Source organism: Podarcis tiliguerta (assembly GCF_965153285.1).
Source record: "Podarcis tiliguerta genome assembly, chromosome: 6".
Taxonomy (NCBI): domain Eukaryota; kingdom Metazoa; phylum Chordata; class Lepidosauria; order Squamata; family Lacertidae; genus Podarcis; species Podarcis tiliguerta.
The window spans coordinates 56,463,505-56,490,424 of NC_139539.1; the positions used below are offsets into that span (position 1 = coordinate 56,463,505).

At 40.6% G+C, this 26,920-nt stretch overlaps 1 protein-coding gene across 2 annotated transcripts in view; it reads right to left on the reverse strand.

The window, feature by feature from the left end:
• USP24 (ubiquitin specific peptidase 24) overlaps positions 1 to 26,920 on the reverse strand; it is a 74,485-nt gene that overhangs the window by 35,745 nt on the left and 11,820 nt on the right. For both annotated transcript variants that reach the window (XM_083447947.1, XM_083447948.1), the window contains exons 2-24: positions 25,847 to 26,012; positions 19,997 to 20,064; positions 19,216 to 19,359; positions 18,007 to 18,129; positions 17,178 to 17,213; positions 16,103 to 16,168; positions 15,696 to 15,761; positions 14,415 to 14,489; positions 13,279 to 13,437; positions 12,448 to 12,562; positions 11,555 to 11,658; positions 8,927 to 9,034; positions 8,668 to 8,763; positions 8,413 to 8,574; positions 7,854 to 7,961; positions 6,296 to 6,445; positions 5,990 to 6,121; positions 5,549 to 5,660; positions 5,259 to 5,335; positions 4,438 to 4,578; positions 3,487 to 3,540; positions 2,753 to 2,868; positions 821 to 887 (exon numbers count right to left, since the gene is read on the reverse strand). In XM_083447947.1, the coding sequence (XP_083304073.1) occupies positions 821 to 887; positions 2,753 to 2,868; positions 3,487 to 3,540; positions 4,438 to 4,578; positions 5,259 to 5,335; positions 5,549 to 5,660; positions 5,990 to 6,121; positions 6,296 to 6,445; positions 7,854 to 7,961; positions 8,413 to 8,574; positions 8,668 to 8,763; positions 8,927 to 9,034; positions 11,555 to 11,658; positions 12,448 to 12,562; positions 13,279 to 13,437; positions 14,415 to 14,489; positions 15,696 to 15,761; positions 16,103 to 16,168; positions 17,178 to 17,213; positions 18,007 to 18,129; positions 19,216 to 19,359; positions 19,997 to 20,064; positions 25,847 to 26,012 (2,445 nt within the window). The remainder of the gene's footprint in view (positions 1 to 820; positions 888 to 2,752; positions 2,869 to 3,486; positions 3,541 to 4,437; positions 4,579 to 5,258; positions 5,336 to 5,548; positions 5,661 to 5,989; positions 6,122 to 6,295; positions 6,446 to 7,853; positions 7,962 to 8,412; positions 8,575 to 8,667; positions 8,764 to 8,926; positions 9,035 to 11,554; positions 11,659 to 12,447; positions 12,563 to 13,278; positions 13,438 to 14,414; positions 14,490 to 15,695; positions 15,762 to 16,102; positions 16,169 to 17,177; positions 17,214 to 18,006; positions 18,130 to 19,215; positions 19,360 to 19,996; positions 20,065 to 25,846; positions 26,013 to 26,920) is intronic.

Here is a 26,920-nt window from a genome sequence, read left to right on the forward strand (position 1 = left end):
GCAGGGACCAAGCAATGGGAGCTCACTCCGTCGCGGGGATTCGAACCGCCGACCTTCTGATCGGCAAGTTCCAGGCTCTGTGGTTTAACCCACAGTGCCACCCAAAAAAACCAAAAAATGCAAAAATAGCTACTACTAATAAAACTGTAGCCTTTTCAATCCAGTTCTGCGTTGGTTCTCATCCTCCTCACTCTTTGATGCGGCCCAAAGGTAATAGAAACTTGCTTGCTTAAACAATGAGTCTACAGTGGGATATGTGTGTTATTGGGTTGTTGTTTTTATTTTGGTTATGTATTTTGTGGTTTTATATTTTGATTTTATTTTGTAAACCACCTTGAGATCTTTGGGTCTCAAAGGCAAATCTTAAAAATGTAGTATAAACACTGACAACTGGGAAACACTGGCCTGCGAGTGCTCCAGTTGGAGAACAGCCTTTACCAAAGGTGTCATGGACTTTGAAGACACCCGAACTCAGGATGCAAGGGAGAAATGTGCTAAGAGGAAGGCACACTTGGCAAATCCACACTGTGATCAACTCCTGCCCGGGAACCAATGTCTCCACTGTGGAAGGACGTGTGGATCCAGAATTGGCCTCCACAGTCACTCACGGACTCATTGTTAAAACCGTGTTTATGGAAGACAATCTTACCTCAGCTATGAGTGATTGCCAAAGAAGAAGAAAATAGGGCGGTATATAAATTCAATAAATAAGAACAATAACAACAATAACAATAGGAGAACTTGAAGCCTAAACTTAGCATTGCACTTACTGGGCTACTCAAACTAAAGGGACATGGGTACCAAAATTTCTTTTTCTTACCTCTATAGTGATGACGTAGCGTTCTGCCAACAGCAGCAGTCTCTCAATTATTACAAGCTTTGTTGACCTGGAGATTGCAATCAAAATAAATGGCAGACAGTTGGGTGAGACCTCAGTTGAGCTCCTTGAAAATACCTACCAGCCTGACAAAAGCTACCAACACTATGCCCTGATAGGTGGCCCAAACAAATTTCTCACTATCAAGGAGTATGCAGAAGCTGGAACTAAGTTTCAAGGTGGCAACAGTCAAGGAGTTAGATTTATTCACTTCTCCTCCCCACCATCACCTCAGTAACATTTGATTTAAAAAAGAGGAAGTGTGATGTGATGTCTTCACACTGTTTTGCTGTACCTGCTCCACATTACACAATGAAGTGAAGCAGAGCCAGAGAAATTCCTGAACTGGGTCATAACATATTATGCATTCCAAGTAACAACAGGTTAGTGGTGAAGTACCGGTGGCAGTGGCAGCAAGGAGGAAAAAAATCATCCTTAATGCATACTTCCAACCCTAGTTTTGCCTAGCGAAAGAAAAGAATGGAGGAGTATAAGTAGTAAACTCAGTCCAGTTTTTCCTAAACTTTTGTTATTTGGGGCTGACATAATTAAAGATAAACCTGGCAACACACTTTATTATTTCACCTGAAAAATGTTTAAAAAGTGAGGTACAACATACATTTTAAAGAAATGTTAGCGGGGAAGAAGGCGTGAGAGAAGAGCCAATAGCAAAACAGCGCTGCAGATTATTGCAGTTTTTGATGCTATTTTATATCTCCAATTTGCCCTCCTTCCCCTCAGGGCCAGGGGGAATGTGGTCAGTGCTTGAGGGAAATAGCACCAGCTTCTGCACTTGGCTGTATTCCTGGGCCAATTCATCTTTCCATTTATTTAATTAATGTATTGATATCTCACACCTTTCCATGGTAACCGTAAACTCAAGGCAGCTTACAAATAAAAATACAGATGAGACCAAACAGCCGCAGAAAAAGGGTCACAGAAGCCATATCAGCAACAGAAAACACTTAGATTTAAGAGTTTTACAGTGCTGTTGCTGGTAAACTGCAGCCTCACTGTAGACTTCTCCCAATTGCATAAATGACTACTATGCTGTTGTATATTCCCTGAGAAATACTACTAGTACCAACTTTGATCTTCTTTAAGCAGCTGTCCAAATCAATTTAATGGAAGTGCACAATATTTGTTCCACGATTACTACACTTGTTTAATACAAATGTATTAAACAACACTTCTTTTTTGGAACTGGAACAGAGCACCACTTGATTTTCCAAAAGGTAAACTTAGGGTATATTGTATTGTGCTGTGTTGTATTATTTTCCTTCTCATCACAGGCCAGCATAAGTTGAGCAAACCTTAAAGAAGTGTTTATTCAACACTTCTTTTTGTAACCAGAGACTTGCATCACCCTTCTGGCAACTACCTTCTGCAGTGAATCCTATTGCAATGTATTTAAAAACAAAAACAAAAAACCAGAAACGTTCATTTGTGGGGACAAATACATTAAATAAACCTATCCTTTGCAAAGTGTTTATGTATGATGAAGCTGTGGGTGCCAGTTCTAATTTCGGTAGTTTCTTTGGCCCATATCCATTTCACACACAGACAAGAATACCTGGTTCAGATGTAACATTCTAAAGTTTAGTGGATCAGGAATGTGAGATATGAGACTCCTCATTACTGAGGTTTCTTTTAACACAAGCAAGCTGGGCAAACTGTGGTTACAGCTAACCACATTATCATGGTTTAAAGAGGATTTCATACCATGGTTTTGCACATCTTAGCAAGGCATGGTTACGGAAAACTGAAGGAAGGTGTGATCCTTCAGCACATTCCCAGTCCTCTAAATCATGGTTATCTAGAACAAACCAACATAGATCATATTTATCTATTCCTAAACCAAAACCAAAACCTTACCTGTATGGAGACTGTACTGATGTTGCCACAGTAGGCATTGCAGTTGCTGTTAGCATTTTGGTAGCTCTTGTGACAGCATGTGTCAGCGTTGGACCACCAAGTGCTGAACTGGCTGCCTAGAATGAAAGGAACATGGTGCTATTTCTGGATTACAAGGAAGGCCACGTAATGGTGCGGCAACTTCTTCAGCACTGAGAACTTAAACTTTGCCTTTTATCTGAAAAGTAATTTCCTAGCGTCAAGGCATAACAGGCAGACATCTCTACAAACCTTCATTTTAATGATATTCAAAGAAAGGAGCACTGGCTACTCCCTGTGAATACTCTATCTAGTTAAGATGTTTGAGGGTTATACCCAAGGCAAGGAAACAGGTAAAAGATCTCTGACTCTAGGCTCCTGGCTCCAGTTCCAACCATGTAAAGAGAGAGAGGGTAAATACAATTCCAAAAAAAAAAGAATAACTCTACTTGGGTCAAAGGTGGGAGAAAGTTCAGTGTCCCGGGCAAAGACAGGAAAAGAACTGGAGTTGTCTAGGGTCACATGTCTCCCATGCAGTTCCCTGCTGTCCCAGATAATTAGTGGATATAAGCCAACATGGTGGCTGCTCTATTAACTCCAGTTGAGAATGGGCTTTCTGTACAGTACAAGGTGGAATGCTGGAAATTATTTTACAATTATGTAAGAATAAAAAATACAACAGGACATTTTTTTAAAAAAAAAAGATTGACACTTACTTCTAATCTTGTATAACAATCCGCAATGAATTTTTTGTGGAGTGACACTGAATCCTGAAAAGAATGAAAAGTGTTAAACTATATTAAAAACATTAATTCACACACATGCAGAGAGAGCAAGAGTACATACAGAGAACTGCTACTATACACATATTACTGAATTTAAGCATGAGTATGGATAGGAGAAAGAGTGTTGGTAATACAAAAACGTACACGGTCCATGTCTCTATTCAGACAACCAAAACCATGGCTTGCCATTATGAATGAACAGCGGTAAGCACACACACACACACACACACACACACACACACACAATCTCTTCCCCATCCCTCTTCCTTCCTATGCAAAGCAGCATGCAGATGCAGAGAAAGAAGCTCAACTTTGAATCAGTGACAATTTAACTTCAATCAGTGACAGGTTAACTTCAACTTCGAATCAGTGACAAGCTAATTGTTTGTAGTTTCATAGAAATGCAGCAAACTATCAATTGTCAACAAGTGGAAGCTACTAATCTCTTTCCCCCATGCGCGCAAAGGAAGAGGTGGGATTGCACATTTCAGGGGCAATGCTGAGGCATTCTACATTTGTGGAAGAGTGAGGACAGGGACACACCCTCTAACTCCCCAGCCTTGTCACCCTCCTTGAGCTGGAGAAATAACTTCTTTTGCAGCAGAGAGCCTGCTCTACTCATTTTGGCAACCTGTGAGATTGATCACATGAGGAACCCACATAAATAGAGCAGGCTCTCCACTGCAGAAGCAGCTATCCCTCCAAGTCATGGAGAGCAATGAGGATGGGGTGCCCACATGGAGCTACCAGGTTAGTCTTCGCTGCCTACTCTCACGTGCTCTTTAAACACAGATGCCGAACGCTGGGTTAGGATCATCTAAAGGCAGCCTACATCTCCTCTTCTGGGGCAAGTACAGCAACCAAACAATTCAGAGTTGTTACCTTCTTTAGTCTTGGATTTAGATTGATGTAACTATAGTTTATTATTAGCTGAATAGCTTCATTCGCTATTTCTTCATCAGGTGACTCCATTGCGATCTTCCAAATAAAATCCATTCCTATTAATTCCAGTTTTTCTACATGCTAGACAAAATAAAAGAGAGAGAGACTAAGGTTGTTAGCACCCAGATCAGAGTACACTATTGAAATATTTCACATGTTGCAGAGCTTTATCCTATCACAAACTGAAGATACTATTATTAATTACAAGTAATAGTAATATAAGGACAAATAAGGACTCCTCTAATTATGTTGGTTAATCCTAGAAAAAGCCCCTCCCTCCCAAGCACGTAAAAGCAAAGAATTTAACTGTACTGCAAAGAATTTAACTGTTTAATATGAGTAAGTTAAAGAAAAGTGATCTGAGCCCTAAAGCTAATCTTGACTTAGGACAAATTAATGTACTATAGTAGGGTTGTCATATTTCAAAAAGTAAAAACCAGGGCACCCCAAAATGTTGAGATTATTTAAAGGAACCCCCAAAATTGTTGAGCTTTCGTTAGGGGGAAAAACACGATTTTTTTAATTGACTTGCCTGAGATCCAGGACAAAGTGCTGCCTTTCAGAAATTCCCCTGGATGTCAATTCCGCCTTTGAAATCCCAGTAATGTCAGGGAAAATCCGTAACTATAGCTTTGAAGAGCCACATTCTAGCTGCCACTTCCCAATGGTCACTATTTTATAGCGCACACTATTTTTCCAAATAAACTTGCCAGCTGTGACCTATGAACTGCACTGGAACAAGTTTATAGAAAGCTGCTTACCAGCTGAGTTCCTTGACGTTTCAATCGATGATCACAGAGGTTCACATTTTCAAAAAAGGTCTTAAACAAACCAAAACCTGTTTTTAAAAATTAACATTTTAAAGGAATTCTGCTATTTTCATTTAAACAAACACAGAAACATTACTCATGCAAAATAAAAGCTTTAAAGTCTAACTTCATTAGTCTCTGAAGCTGTTTGCAATCTTCAGCCATTATCAAGCCCCCCAAATTTTATTCTAAGATATCTGACTATTATACAGAAGGCTGATAAAACAAAAATACTTACATACCATTCATAGTGATTTCATAAGACTCCAATTTAAGAATTTTTTCTTTAAAAAGCTGCTGCTGCACATCACTCTCGAGATCATGCTGCCCCTTTGTAAACCATTCAAAGCACATCTGTGAAAAGAGTTTACACTATGGTTCACATTCTGTTTTTAAATGATATATTTTGCATTGCTCTAAAATATCCGACATACTATGGTTTACTCCACGCACCAGAATTTGTTTGAGGATTGCTAACAATTTAAGAAAACTCTAGTATCCGTATGATTGAGAATGAACAGCCATTTTTGTCTACTCCCGATAGCCCCTCAAACATTCCTAACAGCACTTGATTTTTCTACAGATTTGTGAAACGATTTTGTTTTCCTAATGTGTTTTGATTTTAGCCCCAGATCATCTTTAGGATACATTGTTTCCAAGGACATTCAGCAGCAGCATCTCACCTCTCGATCTAGTTCACAAACATCTTGGCCTGTCACAAGGCATTCCCAGATTTCCCGAGCACGATTCCATCCTAAGTAAAGCGTAGCCTCTTGGAGAAAAAATGCCAGAAATTTGAGATGTGCCTCCAAGTACTGAAAAGGAAGCAAACACAAACTGCAATTAACATTTCCAAACAGACCTTTATGAAACGTTTTGTAAATTTGAGGTTTGAGGGATTGAAGCTCACTACCTCAGTAAAGAGACAAGTTGCTTCTATACAGGGCTAGCCCCAAATGATCTGGTTTGAAGGTCACAAGTTTGCTTACCTCCCGATACGTGTATCGGCAATCCACTAAGGTTGCTCCTGACAGGCCCCCAGGACCTGCCACGGATGCGGCCAATCGGTGGCATGCTATTAAGCTGCTTGTCACCAGCTTCACTATTTCAAAGTTTTTCTTCAGATCCTGAATAATGCTCTTGGCAGAAGTATTGGAAAAGATGTGTTAAGCAGAGCATTACAACATGTGCAATTAGACTTTCAAGGCTCAAATACAAGTTTCCCTCGCTGCACCCCCCTGGCCATCTATTCAATCAGGGCCTCAAATGTCTCATAATTTCTATCCTCATTCACCACAGTTTCCAGTCATGACACTAGTCGTGCAGAAAGAAGTACTAAGCACTTCAAATATATACTTCAGTTAGCACAGCACAAAATCGTGTGCTTTCGTTTCCAAAGCCAAATCTGAACTTGCTACGAATACTTAGCATTAAGAACGACACTAATATGGCATGGCATTGTGACAGCGATTGCTTTGTTCAAAGAGGAAGTCTAAGTCTGATTTCTATGTAGCAGACCCAGGGTTTGACAGCTGTTTTCACATCAGTTCCCTACACAACAGGTTCCATGTTAGGAAGTTAGGAAGTTAGGAAGTTAGGAAGAGGGGGGCTAAATACAAAGAAGATTTTGGATTCAAGGATGAGACTTTAGGCCCACAGTGTCAGCCAATACATTTCCTCTACTTAGTAGAATTTAATCAAGAATTACACAAGTAAAGTTTAATAAGGTTAAAAAGATAAAATACAGGGTAACCTTACAAATATAAAGTATTGATGCAGAGCTGAAAAACCCTAATTAAATCATAATTATCTGGATCAACAAAATAAGTAAGGCTAGGGTCTGATACAAGCTTTCTAAAGGATAGCTTTTTAAAAAAATGTTAAGAGGAGAGTGGGATACAAAGATAAAATGGGAAATAATGGAAGATCCTGCTGATGGAGGGCGGGGTCTGAGGAAAAGCGGCTCAATATAAGACAGCCTTTATTGCGAAAAAAGGGAGAGCCAGAAGAACATCTTTAATCAGAACTAATATATCTGACCACGCCAGAGTTTACAACATGGTATGTGAACTTGTGAGTTACACCAGATCAGATATTCGGACACAATCTGAATAGTGGGAAATAGCTATTTCTGGGAGATCCTACTGCTGACAGCTCTTAAGACCACCCAAAGAAACACCCCCCCCCTTTCACACATTCCCCCCTTCTTTAAAATCTAGCTTGAGAGAGTGAGTTGAATGCTGTATTGAGTACATAATAGTGTTTTCTCAATTAACTGAGCCTAAAATTACAACAATTTGTATGCTAGGGCCTGCAAAAAAAAATTGAGGTTAAAAAGTGGTCCTCAAATTTGTAAAGGCTGGGAACCACTGATCTATACACTGAAATAACAAACAAACATTTTCAGGTCCCAAGTACCCAAACCCTCAGTATTCAATGTTGTCTCTGAACGCATCCCATTTTTTAGATTCATTCCCTCTTGATATTTTCCCTTCCTGATCATATCAATCCACACAAGACACAATTTTGTCTCAAAAATTATCTTACCTTATCTTGCTTTTGGTAGGTCTGCTTAATAAATGAGCGTGTGATTTCATGAAGCTGACGTAAAGCTGGGACCACCCACACAAACTGAGGATTATTATGCTGGGATGACTATTAGGAGAAGGTACAGTAATAGATATGCTTAGTAACAATGACTGCATAAACATTCCAAGTTTTATTCCCCATTCTAGATTACTTTTGTAGTCTGTACTATAGCTATTCCTCAGTTCCACAAAATCCAGTATTTAGTTCTCTATGTAATATATATAGATTACATTGTGAAGGACACGTGGATCTATTTGCAAATTTCATTCTTGCAGCTTCCCCACAGCAAACAGTCACTCCTTTTGGCAGAAACAAAGGCAAGATACTGGCTATGACTCTCACAAGAAGCAAACTGATACACACACTCTCCCTTTTCAAGGCGTCCTGTGAAACTTGAGAACTAATGAATGTGCCAAGCTTCAAGTTCTGCAACATTTCTAATCAAATAAAGTTACATCTAGAAGATTTGGGGGCGGGGCGCACGGAATATACATTCTGAGAGATAAGGCAAACTAACCCTCTTGATGTCTTCTATGCATTTGATGATGTAGCTTCTTTTTATTGCCTCCTTCACTGCATATGCATCACTAAGGATTGTCAAATGCTCCTCCAAGGCTTGTTGAATCAAACTGCTGGGCAATGTTGGAAGATGAGCCAACTCCCAGAGAACCTCAAGAACCTACAAGGATATACACACACAGATAAATATCAACATTCATTACAGAAGTTAGCCTCCATGTTAACTCTTATAAGTGGAATTTATTACTCATGCCTTTCCAGTGGTTGTCTCTACACGTGCTTCCCGACCAATACGTCCTATCAAGCTTAGCAGCTTCTGTCTCACTCTATCACTCTCAGATTCCCAACTCTACAAAAGGGGAGGGAAGGGGGGGGAATGAATAAAGACAAAACAAAAAACAAAAAACAATTTGAGTTTCAACTGGGCCAAGCTTTGGTTATCCATATTATGATCTTTAGATCCAGACAGACTTCAAAATATATATTTCAGTTTCTTGCTGTAGTTGCCTCACCTTCTGAATAAGGACAAAGAGATGATTGAGCTGGTCTGAGCTGAACTTGACAGCAGCTGCTGCAATAATGGTGTGGATGTTCTCTATTACAGTTGACGGCTGTCCTGACTTTAAAGAGGAGAGAAAAACAACAGTAAGGAGACAGCTATGAAAAAAGGTGAACTTGAAAAAATGATCCTAGATGTATATTAAACAGAAAATCTGGAATCTCAGGCATTCTCACCCACTGAAAACATAGATGTTTCTGATTCAACATGCTTAGGTTCACACTGCAAGAATGAGGAAGTCTGTAGCCCCATCTTAGAGACTGCAAGAAATACCACACTGACAACTTTGTGGTTTTATGTTCAGGTTTTGGACACAACAAAGGAAGTATTTGTATTCTTTGAAAGGTTTTATACTAAGTGTAAGGGGCAGATACTGTTTGCTAGGTGTGTCATTGAGTAAACTGATTACTAATTCAGAAGCGCTTTCTGTTTCAGGCTCTGGGTATTCTGGAGGCTAATGGAACCAGTAGAAATGCAGGCATTGTGTAACTACTACTACATAATTAAATAAAGATGAATCATTCATTCATCTCTAAGAAAAGATGGTACTTTTGAGAACCTTGGAAGGTAAAATTTCAGAAATAAATGCTCAAGCCATGTCAGAAAGGACTCACAATCCTTCAGGAAGGCTGAATTGATTTGTTCGAAATCAAAAGAAGTTGCTGACGTAGGTGCTAACAACCCTTATATGAATGCAGATTAGCACAGTATTTGAAATAAACATTCTAAAGGTAATGCAAATATGAAGACTGTATGGAATACTGAGCTGCTAATTTATCAACCAAACTCTTGGTGCTACATATTGCAGCAAGAAATATACTTGTGAATGGGCAGTGTGCAAATGTTATTTGTTCTCATATACAACTGAAGTTAAGGTACGACCAAAATCTAAAGAAATGAAGCCACCTTAAAATATTGTAGCAGTATTCTTAGTTATAAGTATCCTATGTAATGTTGAGAGACTGTAAACACATTGAACCACAGAAGTCATCCATTTGGAATACTGGAAATTGTGCGCTTAAAAGCAGTGGACTTCACAGCTTTCTACATCAACTCAACCTGCATCCCTGCTACGCTGTGGCAATGATTTGCAACTCACCTTAGTCAGTCACAACCCACCCATGTCCTAGAGTACTGGAAAGGGATAGACTACAAAGACATTCTATAATGTGTGTTATTCAGAGACACACAGAGCCTTAAGATCTCTTTTTTTAGAACATGTCACAGGTTTGTCAGCAGAATGACTGTGCTCAAAATAAATGAAGAAGTACGTCACATTGTTGCAACAATGCCAGAAATAAAGAGCTTTGTCACCATTTTACAGACTACTGCATATTTATAAGCTTAACATTGCGTGGATATTCTAAAGACGCCCGTTATAAAGTAAATTGGAGTGGTGGTCCTGATGCTCATTACATTTCTGCACTCTGAGTCCAGCACAAATTTTCATGCAGAATTTTTCATTAAATTTCTGAATAACCATAAACTGAGGTATAGAGCAGGCCAGAGTTTCTTAACATATTCAGCGCACAGGAAGATTTGACATAGTTGCTTCATATAAGAGTACTTAAATTAATCAGTGAGGAGGCAGGGAAGGGGGAGAACACGCAGCCTTTAACACTTATGTGAAATTTGAATGAACATCATTTCTGCAAAAAAGAAAAGTGATAGAAGTGCCCTTGAAGATAAATGAATTACTAGAGCTCTCTTTATTAAACTGCAATAACTAAGTTAAGTAACCAAATAATGTAATGGTGTGTGGGAGGATGGATGGACTGAATAAAATGTACAGATATGCAAAGGTATGTGGGTGTCAAACAAATTTAGCAAAGCAATTAAAAAAACTAGCAGTTCTAAACTAAGATATATATATAAAAAAATCATACATCTCTCAATGTTTTCTCTTTCACACAGAATTTGAAGAGAGATACAACTAGAAACAAAAGAGATGAACCTAGAAGCATAATTTTTTCCAGGGCCTCAGCAAATGTGATCACCATACTGTTTGCTTTCTTGCTCATATAGCATCAGAGTGTGGTTGTCACGCATCTTCTTGGAAACTTGCCTAAATCAGATTACTGGTCAGCAGGACATGAACAAGGTATGTCTTATGAGGTTTGGGAAAGTCACAACACAAGATAAAGATATCAGGACTTAATATGGTGATAGGAACGTACTGAGAAGCATGCATTGAAACAAACCCTGCTCTCTGCTTGTGGCATATTTATGTGATTGCAAATAACATAAAATAAAATAAAAAATGATTCATTGAGGTGTTGTTTGTATTACAAGCAACAAATTTCCCTTGGGCAAGTTGTTTAACAAGATGACCTACTGGCCTCCTTCCAATCCTAGGATTGATGCATCTATTTAGCATCCACGAACACAACTTCCTGCCATGAGTCCTAATTCTGTAGAATAACACATACTCCATGGATATCTACCGTATGATCAGTCACACTATTATTATCTGCTAAGTTTGGATAGGTTTGGGATCTTTATACATGCACCTGAAAAAGACATTCCACAAATGCTGTCAAAAGAATTTCAAACTCTGAGACATACTGCTGCACATCCTCACCTGTATTCTCCATATTTTTGTCAGCTCATCTAATGATAACTTGCTGCCCAAGAGTTCAATAATTCCTTTTATACGATCACAATATTGTGCTTGGTCTATGTTACCTAGCGAAAGAAACAGGACAGTGAGCCTAACCAGAAGGAATGCCTTAATCAAGTCTTTGATATGGTAATAACAAAATATATACTCCTTCAAAACAACTACAGTAATAAGAGGTTCAGTAACATGAAGATTTGTTTTCTAACAACTCTCTCCATCTCATTCACTACACAACTAAGGCCCTTAATATTTTTAAAAATGCCCTTTCTTACCCGATGGATTGGTGCTGGTAGCACCCAAGATACTTCTAAAAATACTAGAGAATTTGAAAGACTCGTTAAAAAATGAACTTTTACCAGGAATATCTACACCAAAATATTCAGATACATGAATGGTTCAGACAAAGTGCTGTGGTTTAGCATTACGAGTCTTAGCTCATATACTTTGTTCTCGTACTCTGGTGTGGCTGCAAAAAGTACACAATTTTAGCTTCCATCTTGTATTAACCACGGTTTTTTTAATCATCCAAAGCCAAACAACACTTCATCTTAACAATGGTTAATTGAAGCAAGCCAACTTTCTAAACTATGGTTTGTGTCAATCAACCACTGTTAAGATAAACCACAGTTTGCCTGGGTTTGGACAACATTCTGAATTTATTTTAATCTTGTAAGTGGAAGCTTCACATCATTTCCTTGCAGCCAACCTGGAGGAAGAGGAGTGAGGCAGCAGGCAAGTACAAGGCTCCCTTTCATTAACACCAAACATAGTTTAGCACTCCTGACTGCAACCACAATATCAACTTTCTTTCTGTTTAAGAACTTCAGAAATGCAGCAGGATATTCAAATCTTACCTTCTAATGCAATTGAAAGAACAGAGTTTTCTACTAGCCAGTTTAATAACCGATCTGTATCTATTGCGTTCTTTACTGATTTGGATACAGTGCTGTCTTCAATAAGTTTTGTTACCTAAAAATTAACACAGTGTCACTCAGAGGATTTGTAACAACTAGATATATCAACAGCCAAAGTGTGTAGGAAATAAAATAAATAAACTTGGAAGTCAGTTGCTCTATGTATGAGTGGTTCTTGGGAGGGCTGTAAATATGTGTCCTCACTGTGAAGGTTTGCAAGGCCTGAAACACTAAATACTTGAAGATCCAGGGAATAAGCAAAGCTATATTCTATTTTTCATTACTGCACTGAGCAGTGCTCAGCTCTATAAAATCATTAATATTTCAATGGCCTCATGAAAAGTTTATTAGGTCTTTTAAATGCACACTAACACCATATATTTGCCACTTATTCCATAAGTGAACTTCAAATGGATTTATAGCCATGGATAGAATCTAAGAATCTTTTGATTCCTCCTATGCCCCTGAATTTTCCCTTTGAAAGCTTTATGATCCAAATCAGCAATGGTTATCATTAAGTTGTTACGGTTAATATGAGCTAGAGAACTAGCCTTTAACTACTGGATCGGAACCCATTCGTGGGCTGAAGCCTGATCCATGGTGGCTCAGAAGAGGAGCACTACCACCATGCACATATATGGTAAAAGATCAATAAAATGGTCGCCAAATGAATGTTTGGGATAAAAGTGTGTCCTAGATCTGTGAAAGTTGAAAATACCTGACTGTGAATGTCAATCTAATCAGTTGAAGATTTTAGCATAGCAAACTTACTTCTTTGAGAGAGTTCATTTTTGCACTGAAGTGTGGCGATTTCAGCATACGCAACAGGATATCTAAGCGCAGGTCATCTACTACTGTTACCAAGTCAGGTTGGAATCGCATGCAAAGGAGCTTGATGGCAGACAAGAGTTCAGGGATACTGACCAGCCTCTGCGAAACATAAGAATTATGAGCGCTTTTTAGAGATCTCAATGATGAATTCAAGCAGCAAGGAAGATACCACCTAAGTTCAGGCAGCCTTTGAAACTGTACAGGTAGGGCTGCCATATTTCAAAAGGTGAAAATCCGGACACAAAAGTTGTTGAGCATTTTTCTGGCAGAAGTTATTAAGCTTTTTTTAGTTTTGCTTTGTCTATCAAACACGCTTTGAAAAAGCACTAGCTATACAAGATTCGAACCTCCTATAACAAAGAATGCTGATTTGCAACTATTGTGGATGTAGACCAGGCATAGGCAAACTTGGCCCTCCAGATGTTTTCGGACTATAACACTCATTATCCCTAACTAACAGGACCAGTGGTCAGGGATGATGGGAGTTGTAGCCCAAAACATCTGGAGGGCCGAGTTTGCCTATGCCTGATGTAGACTGCTACATGGAAGCAACCATTCTAGCAGGGCCACTCCACCAGCTCCACTAAAAGACTTGCTTTATCGGGCTCTTCCTGTCTCTGAACAATTCTATTCCATGTTGTCATTATAGAAATTACTATTTTTATTTTTTTTAATGGGTATCCTGAGTTTCCTCTTCCTTCCCAAGCCCTTCTTTCTTGTGCATCATGTGTTTTAGACTGTAAGTCTTTGGGCAGGCACTTTCCTGTATTAACTGACTGCATGTAAGTTACCCGGCTGAAGAGCTGGGTAAACATGTTCTAAATAAATCGTAAATACAGAACAAATTACTTTATAAAGGAAAGTGTGTACTAAGCACACTGCAGCTGACAGCATTAATGGCTAAATCTTCTATTGCTGATTATTTGTCAAGTGTCATTACAATGTTCACCAAGCATTAGTTAAGTACACACATGCTTTTAAGCATGGGAGCAGCAGCATTAGCTAATGGAATGTCAGTTTTACACTTTCAAATTGCAGTTCAAGTTGTAGGTCGTATCTGAAAAATCAGGTTTTACCTTGTCTTTCAGGTCCTTCTCTTCAACATTCTGTACATATTTAATCATATTATGAATTACTGGATCCAGCATGGGCTATAAAACAAGAAACAGGCATTCTGTATGTTAAAGAGAAAATGTATCTCCCCGCTCCAAGGGCTTTCTTGAAATGGAAAACTTTTATTCCTGCACCCTTCTGAAGATCAGGGAAGTTTCCCTAAGTGGGATTTAATGTGGTGCAGAAAACAAAAATTGCAACCACTCTCCCCTGAGCAAAAGTATATTCCACTCATGCTCAGAACATAAGTTAGTGTTCCATTATTATGCTAGTGTTCCATTATTTGACACAAACTAGGCACAATTAAAATAGATGTAAGCCAATTTGATGTGAGTATATGTGAAGTAAGGAAGCAAACAAATTAATTAATTATAAAGTGTTGTATCCACTGCTTGCCTGAGTGGAAACTGCTCACTCAACCAATCTTTTCACCCCTGCCCCTGTAGAGCCCTGAACAACATCTCTGGAGGGCTTTCCTATGGGCTGTGTCATAGGCAACTCTCCCTAAAATGGGCAAAGGAAGCAAGGTTTTTGCGTCCAATTTCAGACAACACCCCCCCTTCCAGGTAAACAGCCCACGTTGTTCAATGAAGTCCTCCGGAAAGGCTTTTTAAGTGTCTGCAGGGAGGAGGAGAAAGATCAGTTGCACAAGCAACCTTCACATGTGACTGTTAGATACTTCCCAATGTAAAAATAAATACAAGTCTATATTGGGGAGGGCAAATGTTAGATTAGGACCTACTGAATGATCTCTGGGTGGGTTAAAGTAGAACAAGGATTTCCAACTCCCAATTGTTTAACAATGGCAGCAAAATGACCCCCCCCCCAATTCAACTGCTGGAGGAGTGGACTTTTATGTGGAAGGACTGCAAACTCAGTTTGGTTCTGTCACTAAATACAAATTCCAGGGTTCAGAATTATTTAATTCTAAGTGTACAAATTGGATCTCACAGTCCGCCCACCTCCAATCTGTCCTATAAAGGTATCTCACAGATTATTCAGAGTTATCCCAAACTGACTGTTATTTTTAACAATAATAGCATCAATGTTAATGTGAGCATCATTTGGTGTTATTATATTATTATAATATTATAAGTTTCAAAACAAGTATTTTGCAGATTCATTACCTGAAAACCAAACATAAGGCATAGGGCAATGAACCACACTTGTTTCACTTTTTTAAAAAAAGCTCAGAGCAAGTTACTAATTGTACATAATTTGAAAGAGAAAGTGCTGTTCGTTACCTGTACTACCGAAGAATTGAGATACTCTGCACAAACCCCCAAAGGCTGAACTAAAGAAGATACTGCCTAGAAGAAAGAGAAAGCATTTAAGAACATACACAGAACAGACCCGAGGCAAATACCACAAGAAGGATGCCCAAACTGGTCCCTAGCATATGAGGCTAAGACAAGAGAATGGTATTTGATAAAACAGACTGATGAATATGGCTAGTATAGTTTTGCTTGACGACAGCAACAGCAAATACAGCCTAAAGGTAATGCAACGAAGCACACCAATTCACACTACAGTTTTAGAAGTTGTGTTTGCTTCACCCAGCACATCTCGAGACTAAAATATTACTTGAACAAGAGCCATCTACTGTGAAAGATTCATAAAACAAAGGGAAATGATCTGGATTTTAACTTACCCCAAGTTCAATATCTTCTGAATGAAGCTTAGACTGAATTGCAGAAAATCCACCTAATTCTGCAAACTTAATAAGTATACAAACAACACCGTCAAAGACATGAACTATATAAATAAAAGTAGTGTGATAGGTCTCAGAAACAGGCATGAATAGATGAGCATTTCCTTCAGTTGTCCACCACAGGAAAGTGTATCAGAAAGGTATGGTGAGTCTAAGGATTTTACTACTTCAGTAATGGAGGTAAAGGTACAACAATTCTCTTAGGAGAATAGGAAAACTACTACTGCAGTTCTCTCTGTCAAAGACATCTTTTTTCTGAAGTTCACCTAGAAAACTCAGTTTAATGGCATTTCACAGGTAAATTGATGAGAAATCCCTTTAAGAGGTAAAACTATTTTTCCATATGCATCATCCATTTCTTTTTACTCTATTACAGCTCCAGAGAAATGATGAAACATTTTGCAAGAATAATGCTGCATACATGCACATGTGTGCAGACACATACAAAATGAGCCTTGGCAGCCTCTTCACAAAACTCTAGCCTCTCCCTCCTATTTGGTGCTAAAAATACTCATTCTGCTGACAAAAACATTCGCCTCTCCCATTGTACAAGTGATGGCCGCTCTTCATTTCCCTTCAAATACTTCCCATTCCCTTCAGTTACCACTATAAATTCATCCACTGGATCTCATTTAAAGATACATGCCTATATATGATCCTCATTCTTCCAGTGCTAACATCCTTCACTGACAGAAGTCCTCTTGCTTTAAATTACAACCCATTCATTCTCTTTTGTGATCTCCCTGAATATGGACATGGTGCTAACTCTTCCACTTCAGATCCTTCCTCAAATGTATCTTATTTCCCTGTATGCCTTTTGACCAACACTTTCACCCTTATTTCCAACTTAATCCCATCTTAAATATTTGTAACTGTATTTCTTCACAGTCATTCTTCTTATCCTCTTGTCGTCCCCCACCCCACGAACTGGTTTTATTTTTGTTTAATGAGAGTCTGTATAGCGCTCTATATGTGTAGATGGTTCAGAATAAATAATGCTTTATCATTTACTTACCCTATTCACTAAGTCCACTAGCCATCCATGTGGTTCCTAGCCAACAGAGATGTTAACAAATTAGTAGCATTTCCCCCACAAGGATACTTTGTAAAATAATGGTGTTTTAATTGTGTGTTTCATTTAGAGCTCTAGATTACTTCATGCATGACTGGTCACTGCAAATACAACACATGCACTGCCTGCCAACAACTGTTCAGATAAGGCGCATAACATTTCTGGATGAGATTGTTAGCACTATCCACTTCCCAAACATTGCCTAACCTATTATAATGTATTATGCTCTATGATTCTATGATTCTATGACAAGATTAGGATATGGAGTTGGTGACACAGAATCAGTTATATTTATAACCCATAATGGAGTAGAAGGTTTTTTTTTTTTTAAGGAATGAAATTAGAAGCAATATTTTGGCACCAATAAGCTCAATGCTGCAAAAGTGTCTAAAAAGTCTCATGACCGAATTTTTATTTATCCATTTATCACTTCCTTATATCACTTCCTCAGCCACTATTCAGATCTAAAAGGACTGGAAATTATCACACCCATACAAGAGTCTAAACCACAGCCACAGTGTGGTCACCACTAAGATCTAGAAGAGAGCACTGCGGTTGGAGTGGTAATTAAACCCTTATTATAGTCAAAGTAGCAGAAATAATAGCACACCAAAGGCTACTGTCAATGAGACAGATTGATAAATTGTTAGATATGGGAAAGGGGGTGGGGAGGAAATGGCAATGTTTATTTCAAGTGACACACATACTGCACTAAAACACAACTTAAATTCTGTCTGACTTCTAGTAAGAGACCTGAAGTGCACACATTTACCTTCTGGAAAGTAGATATGGGTGAGACAGCATACATATTGCCCTCTCCAAATACTTCTGCCCAGTTCCTTTGGCATACTTTCATTCGGTTCTTGAAATGGTACTCATTATCAGGATTAAGAGCCTACAGTGAAAGGTTTGACAAGAAATCAGACATACAGGATTTTCCAGTGTAAAACACATTTGGATCAAGTGGCTTTTCATCAGGTTTTCCCTCCTAGGAAAGAAAAGTGTTTGAACATCAAGAAGAACATACACTTTTGCAGAAGCAGGAACAGAACTTCAGAGTAAAGAAATAGAAGACATGGTTTTAGTATCTCAAAACCAATTTTCTTTGACAAAACACTGGGTGGCTATTGGAGCCTAGACTGGCGAAATGCATTGCTTCGGATTATGTTTATGCAGATATTAACATGGATGCTAAACTTTGGCTTTTAAAATGAAAAGTGAAATATTGTGAGTGAAACCTCAAAAAGCAGCCCTATACCAGGTTAGAATGTTTGCTCATCCGCTCTAGTATGGTCTATTCTGACAAGCACCAGCTCTTCAGGGTCCCAGACAGAGGGAGATCTTTCCCATTGCCTACCACCTGAACCTTCTAACTGAAGATGCCAGAAATTTAACCTGGGATCTTGAGATTGCAGACTATGTGCTCTACCACTGAGATATGGCCACTCCCTCTTCACATTTCTTAAAAATAGTAAATTGACAAGTTTAAAGTCATTGCAGACAGTGGAATACCAAGTGTCAAAGCAAAGTACGAACATACATCTTGCTAAGCAATTAATTACATTCTCTATAGTTTAGAACCTAAGTGGTTTGAATTTCCAAATATACAGGAAAGCCAAGGTTTGGAGCAGTTCTTGGAAAATGACACAACAGCCATAACTGTGGTTTGTCAGTTCAGACATGGCAAACCAGAATAGTACAAGCCATGGTTCAAAAAACCACTTCAAACCAGGTTTCTTATTCTGATTCAATGGGTGATGTCTTGTCAATTCAGTATGTCTTGTCAATTCAAACATCACACTAAGTCATAGTTAAAAGCTTCCTTAATCATGATTTGGCGGAATGTATTCAGTATGCAAATATAACCAAGAAATGTCTCTTCTAGATTTTACATTTTAATAAGCCATGTGTTTAGGATGAACAGATATTCAGTTGTAAGATTTTCATGCTGAATAGCCTTGAGATCAAGTAACTGCAATACCATTGTGAGTACAGCGAGAAGACCAACAGGGATAGGATCTTGCTTTATCCTCTCTGCAGCCAGATCTACTAGTAGCATCAACATGTTGTAGATTCCCTCATGGATTTCGGTACCCCATTTATGAACAGCGCTCGATGTCAACAGCTGCAAAGGAGCACAGTATGTGTTAAAATGCTGACATGGATCTATAAGGGGGAAAAGAGGACCTTTTTGCCAGCCTTGAAATGCTTTTGGAGCTATCTATTTAGCAACAAACAACTTCTGAAGGCAGATTTTAAACCTGGAAAGAACAGCCGGCATCTACCTTAGCTCCCCATCCCAGTATTAAGAAGATTCAATTTTTAGTCATAGAATATTTAGAGAACACAACATCTTCAATACATTCCAAGACCAGAGGTGGCTAGGAGAACATCTTCACTTGGCATAACCTCACTAATCCACTTTAAAAAACCCCAAACTCCTGTCCTTATTCCTACAAACGTTTCTCAATAGCCCCATTCTCCTGTCCCCATTTGCTGTCCCAATAAAAATGACCTATTTTGTAGAACACCACAAAATTGCTGCAACATGAAAAAGAAAAATCAAATGCAGCTCTGCAAATTTTAAGTAGAATAACACAATAGTATTTGTCAACCATGTCCATTATTGTAACTTGCCCTCTTCCTCCTTACTTGCTACAGTATCAGAATGTAGCAAGCTGCCACTTTATGAGTTATATACCACCTACTCTCCTATCTACAGCACTAGATAGAATCCACTAGATAGAATCTCTTACACCTACCTTTTTAAATGCTTCAGGCATACATCTGTCCATAAACCTTCTGCAGTTTTCATCAGAATCTGAAAGCCCTTATTTAACAGAGGGAAAAAGGAGGAGTTAGGATCCTGCAAAGTTTTGCAAGCTACGGACTGAAGCTCACAGGGCTACCCAAACAAGATTTTTGTTGGTTCACACAAACACTATTACTGCATACCAATTATTTTAATAATGAAGAAACTCAAAGAAGTTATAGTTTTAATAAGGAGAAATGAATGAAATAAAACAGTGCATTTTTCTAAAAGTCAACAAAGAAGCAACAATGCTTTCTAAAGCTCCATTTTTTGTGCTTAAAAGGAAGGGGCAAGGTATTGCTCACAAAGGCCAGGATCCAGAATACTATGAACAAAGGAGACTTTAGATATTTTCTTATTCAACTGTGGGACTTTCAAAAGTAGTTTATGATATGGCACTGGAGTCAGAAATTCTATGAGGGTAGTTCACATGAGACAGAACAGCTCTATGGATCCCAGGCAGAGTTTGCTGGCTGGCACAGCAGAACATTACAGCAAAGGTAATAAAAGGTAAGCATTGCTCTGTTTTCTCTGTGGATGCAGATGCTTCCAGCTGGAGCGTATGCAGTTATCAGTGACATAAATGCTCTTCACTTCATCTGAAGCATCAAGATGAAAAACGGGGAAGGGGGAGAGATCATACTCAAGAGCAGAAGACTGAATCCCCAACCTAGAAACTATTTTGTTCCTTTAATGGTGTTTACTGTCAAACCCTTGGGAAAGGATGCAGACATTTCTGAGCACATCAGATGTGCCACACACCATCTGCGGCAGAAGTAAGCAGGCAATGCTTCGCGCTGAACAGCTGCAATTTAGCTATAATTTCATGATGATACTGATTATGCACAGACAGCTTAAACAGTTCCCTGAAGCATAGGTCTTGCAGCATCACTTATCATCCTGAGTAAGCATCATTGCACAAAGCACATGCTGTAAACCTGAAGGGTGCAAATGCAGACTGCTTATATTTACAGGGCTGCACTAGACCGAGGTACACATCTGCACTGTAAACAAAAGATTACACATTCAACCAGCATCTATAAGAACTTCCTTTCAAATGGAGGCCCAATGCATATCCTGTGACTTAGTGATTTTCCACAGCATTTAAAATCAGAAGAGCCAATATGTGCAGGCATGCATAGAATGTATTTATTTGTAAGGCTTCGGCTGTAATGCCAGCGTCCTCAATGTGGTTTTTGTGTGCAATAGCACCTGTGAAAGCCTCTCTCAACGTCAGTGAACGCCTCTGTACTCCCCATACCCCATACCATGCTATGACTTCACTCCCTGCCCCTTCAGAAGTAAGAAGAGAGTGATTTCTGCTTGGAAAAGAAAGCAGAGAGAGGAAGTGGGAGGAGTGCCATTCCCACTTCCTCTTCAAACTCTTTTGTTTTCAAGCCTGAAATCACTATCCAAGGAGAACACAGAGTGACCAGGAGAAAAAGTGTTTTGTAAAAAAGAAGTAAGAGGGGGCTAAGAAAAGAGGGACCTAGCGAGGGAGAGAAGGGAAGGAACAGAACACTGTGTTAGGTTTTGTCCTTCTCTTGGGGGGTGGCGGTTCTGCATTTTTATTTTTAAATTCTTGTTTCAACTTCTTTCCTCTCTGATGCAGTCTGTATTCGTCATTGCCCCCTTCCCAACCTTCTCCTCTTTGGTCATCTACATTTTTGTTTGTTTGTTTCCCATACAACAGCATTTGGCTGTTTGTTTCCCCCTGTTCTCCAGGGTTTGTGAGCCTTTACTTGTTTTTTCTTCCTCCAGGCCTGCCTACCTCCTTCCCAGGAGACATATAATGTAAGCAAGTCGCAGGGTGGGGGGTGGGGTGGGGAGACGTACTTCCCAAAATTTGTGACTAGGCATGACACTCGCAGCAGTCATGTTATGACCTGCAGCCTTCTCTGCCCTGCCCGCTCCACAGCAGCAATTTTGTGGTGTTCTTCACAACACCTTTTGAAAATGCCAAATATGCCCATGGGCCCAGGAAAGCTGGGGGCCCTGCTGTAATTCAATGCAGACAGCTGATTGCTCCCATATCTGTAAGACAGTAATTCTTAATCTGTCCACTTGCACCCTCCTCAATGTATTCCTCTTTCTGAGACCCCATTTCAGATGAATTTTTTTTTATCCCAACAATTTTCATTTGCTCTGATTTAATAATAAAGGAAAGTGCCTCTGATTACATGAACAGTTAATTTCCCTTATCCCTTAACTAAGGCACATTTCATTAAGAATGTATGTGATCAGTGGGAGGGGGGAAATCTAGGGCACACAACTCCAGTCCTATATAGGTCTGAACCTTAGCAGGGCCCCACTGCTCTTGGCACACTCTGTAAGGCTGGATAACATGCATTTCTCATCATACAAAGTTCACTTTATTCTTTCCCTCTTCACTTCCACTTCTACAAAGAAGGCTCAACACCTTTACACTCCTGTGATGCAATAAAAGGAATCTGAGTGAGCCTTCCACTCACCCTTAAGTGCTTGCAGGCAGTCTCCAAACATGTTCAGTTTAGTGTGGGGAGATAGCTTATACAGTCATTGGCTCATTCTATACAGCTGAATCACCCCCGACTGTGCACCACACACACAAAAAGCCAAAAAGCTAAGTTATCCTCTGTCACCAATAAAACAAGTTTTCTCAGCTTTTGTTGCCTGTGTCTGACCATATGCACCAACATTCTAAGCTCAGTAATGTCTACATTGTCTGGCAGTGGTTCTACAGGGTTACAGGAGTCTTTCCTCAGCATACCTGAAAGATGCCATATATTGATTTTGGGGTCTTTTGCAGGCAAAGCACATACTCTACCAATAACTTTTGGCCCTTCCCTTATGTAGAGATGCCATGCTACTTCCTCACCCCCCCCCTTAACTTTGAGCATCATCAAAAGCTCAGGGGTGAAATCCAAATAAGAAGTTCTCCTGACACAAAGATTTCTTCTTTTCAAGGGAACTTGTCTCCCCATGCTATCTCCCAAAATCTGATCCAGAGGGTTCAGGCTATCCTCAGAACACATTTAAGGGGCACACAGGCAGAGAAGTTCTGTTGTGCAATTAATTTGTTGCATACCACCCCAGAAGTGTAGTCAATTAAACCCTCCACACCAGCTAAGCAAAGAGATTCCCAAGACTTCATTGGAGACTTAAGTTACGAGGCAGGGGCTCTACGAGTTTGGAAGCTCCAATAAAATAAAGACCCTAGTAAGGATTTAGATTCCTGAAATGAGAAAAAAGGTGTGCATGCACATACATATCTAAGGCAGAGTTATCAGTGATGCCACTGGAACCATTTTTGTGCTTCCCTTTGCAAATACCTTTCCAAGTTCCCTTTCTATGTGCCAAGCAGAAATAACTAGAAAATAATTGTTGGGCACGGTTCCCTTCAAGAAGTGGTTAAGGGACGCGAGTGGCGCTGTGGTCTAAACCACTGAGCCTAGGGGTTGCTAATCAGAAGGTTGGCGGTTCGAATCCCTGCGATGGGGTGAGCTCCCGTTGCTCGGTTCCAGCTCCTGCCAACCTAGCAGTTCGAAAGCATGTCAAAGTGCAAGTAGATAAACAGGTACCACTCGGGCGGGAAGGTACCGTATTTTTCGCCCTATAGGACGCACCGTCCCATAAGGCGCACCTAGTTTTTTGGGGGGGAAATAAAGGAAAAAAATTATTTCCCCCCCCCAGGCGCGGGGTTGGGGAAGCCCGAGCTTCCCCCGACCCCAGCCCCCAAACAGGCAGCTCTCTGCAAGCCGTGGGAGCCCAGTGCTGGCTCCCACTGCTTGCTGAGAGGTCCACGAAGCCTGGACGCGCTGAGCTCAGCGTGCGCAGGCTTCAGCATGCAGGCAACTCTCCGCCAGCAGCGGGAGCGCTCCCACTGCTTGCTGAGAGGTCCACAAAGCCTGGACGCGTTGAGCTCAGGGCGCGCAGGCTTCAGCATGCAGGCAACTCTCCGCCAGCAGCGGGAGCGCTCCCACTGCTTGCTGAGAGGTCCACGAAGCCTGGACGCGTTGAGCTCAGGGCGCGCAGGCTTCAGCATGCAGACAACTCTCCGCCAGCAGCGGGAGCGCTCCCGCTGCTAGCGGAGAGGTCCGCGAAGCCTGGACGCGCTGAGCTCAGCGCGCGCAGGCTTCAGCATGCAGGCAACTCTCTGCCAGCAGCGGGAGCGCTCCCGCTGCTAGCGGAGAGGTCCGCGAAGCCTAGACGCGCTGAGCTCAGCGCGCGCAGGCTTCAGCATGCAGGCAACTCAACGCCAGCAGCGGGAGCGCTCCCGCTGCTAGCGGAGAGGTCCGCGAAGCCTGGACGCGCTGAGCTCAGCGCGCGCAGGCTTCAGCATGCAGGCAACTCAACGCCAGCAGCGGGAGCGCTCCCGCTGCTAGCGGAGAGGTCCGCGAAGCCTGGACGCGCTGAGCTCAGCGCGCGCAGGCTTCAGCATGCAGGCAACTCAACGCCAGCAGCGGGAGCGCTCCCGCTGCTAGCGGAGAGGTCCGCGAAGCCTGGACGCGCTGAGCTCAGCGCGCGCAGGCTTCAGCATGCAGGCAACTCAACGCCAGCAGCGGGAGCGCTCCCGCTGCTAGCGGAGAGGTCCGCGAAGCCTGGACGTGCTGAGCTCAGCGCGCGCAGGCTTCAGCATGCAGGCAACTCAACGCCAGCAGCGGGAGCGCTCCCGCTGCTAGCGGAGAGGTCCGCGAAGCCTGGACGCGCTGAGCTCAGCGCGCGCAGGCTTCAGCATGCAGGCAACTCTCCGCCAGCAGCGGGAGCGCTCCCGCTGCTTGCGGAGAGGTCCGCGAAGCCTGCATTCGCCCCATAGGACGCACACACATTTCCCCTTCATTTTTGGAGGGGAAAAAGTGCGTCCTATAGGGCGAAAAATACGGTAAATGGCATTTCTGTGCGCTGCTCTGGTTTCACCAGAAGTGGTTTAGTCATGCTGGCCAGATGACCCAGAAAAACTGTGGACAAACGTCTGCTCCCTCGGCCAGTAAAGCGAGTTGAGCGCCGCAACCCCAGAGTCATTCACGACTGGCCTTAACTGTCAGTGGTCCTTTACCTTTTTTAATTGCTGGGTATTCCACAGTTTGAGAAATTGGTTTTCAGAAGACTTTGTGATTTTTTCATAATGAGAAAAGACCACTCTCTTTCCACACCCCCACCACAACTTAACTAACACCAAATAATCACCTTTAGCATCACATGCATACACTCTTTCAAGTGTGCAAAAGTTCCACTGAAATGTTGCAAACTAGTGTTTCCGCCATGTAATTATACTGCAATTATACTACAAGCATTTCCATATCAAAAAGCATTACTACTAGCCTTTTAAAATTAGCAGCTCATTTGTTTTTGCTGCAACACAGTTAATTTTCTATAATTGCCTGAAGAGCCCTGCTCTTGGCAATATGTTTAAGCAAGTTTAGAAAATAAAATTTCATTTTCACCCCAATATTTGAGCATACCAGCCTATTCAACAGTTTGTTAATCACCAAACAAAATAATATTTAATAAGGGATATATTTGTGCCTGTTTTCACATGTTCTAAAGATCATCTATAATTCAAAAGTGATTCTGAAACATTTGATTAAAAGGTGAAAGCATCAAGTTAAAAATGCACAGCACTCTACTGAAGCCAAGAGATTCATACTACTTCCAACAAGAAAATATTTTGTTAATTAAACACCTGTTACCAACATGCAACGTGGAAAAAGGTGAAGCCAAAAGCTATTTGAGTAGACAATTTTTTACTGTCAAGTTATCATTATTAATATAAAAGTCAACATTTGTATGATGCTACTTTAAAAAAAAGGTTGCAACTTACCCAGCCTTGCTAGATAAGTGGATGCAATTAAACACTTGCCAAGAGATTCTTCCCGCTTATATGGAATGGACCAATGATCTGTTAATACTCTGCTCTCCAGTTCGTAAAGATTTGTTGTAGGAAACTCGATACCTTCTCCAGAGCAGTTCCCATTTTCGTCATTTTTCTGTTGAAAAGAAGAGACAGTTAGCTGTATGAAGAAGCCACAGTTAGTTGCTCTAGTTACTGGCTGTTATAAAAAGGGATTGTAGCAGATCCATACCAGAAAACCTGACATTCCAACTACAAAGCAACTCCTGTGCAACAGAAATTCTACTTCTTAACTCAGAAAACAAAGCCTATTTGCTGTCCTCTTTTCCCACCATTTCTGCACCCAGCAGAAAAATAAGGAAGTGCCAGAAAAAGTAGGGAGGATTAATGCAGAATCTAGCACTGTGACATATATATGCACAGTGGTGAGACAGATGTACTACCATCATTGACTTAAAAGTTTTCCTAGATTACTGAATCAAAAGTCTGGAAAGGATTGAAGGACATTAATCCAATCATTTTCAAACCAAAAATAAATCACCTAATTATTTAAAAGATATAGAATACAACTTCTGATAATCACATAATTGATCCAACATGCTAACAATGAAGTATTAATTGCCCATCCACAGATCTGATCATACCAGACCCACAAGCCAGCCACTCTAGTAAGGTTCTGCTTCCCCACTGTGCAACAAAAATGCAGCTTCTTCTAATAATATAAGAGCACAAGCCAATCTATGCCAACATTCTGTCCCTACAGTGACCCATCAGATACCTATGGAAACCCCCAAGCAGAACATGAGCACAATAGCATTTTCCGGTTTATGACCCAAAGCAACTGGTATTCAGAGGCATACTGCCAATCATACAGGAGACAATAACTATACAGCCATTATAATGAGCAATCACTAATAGTTTTACCTTGGTACCAACCTCTGCTTTATGGCAGGAGGAGATGTGGAATATAAAGCCACCATAGTTCTGCATTACAGTGGATTTGTACACTGACTGTGCCTCTCTTTTCTGCCTTTACTGGACCAC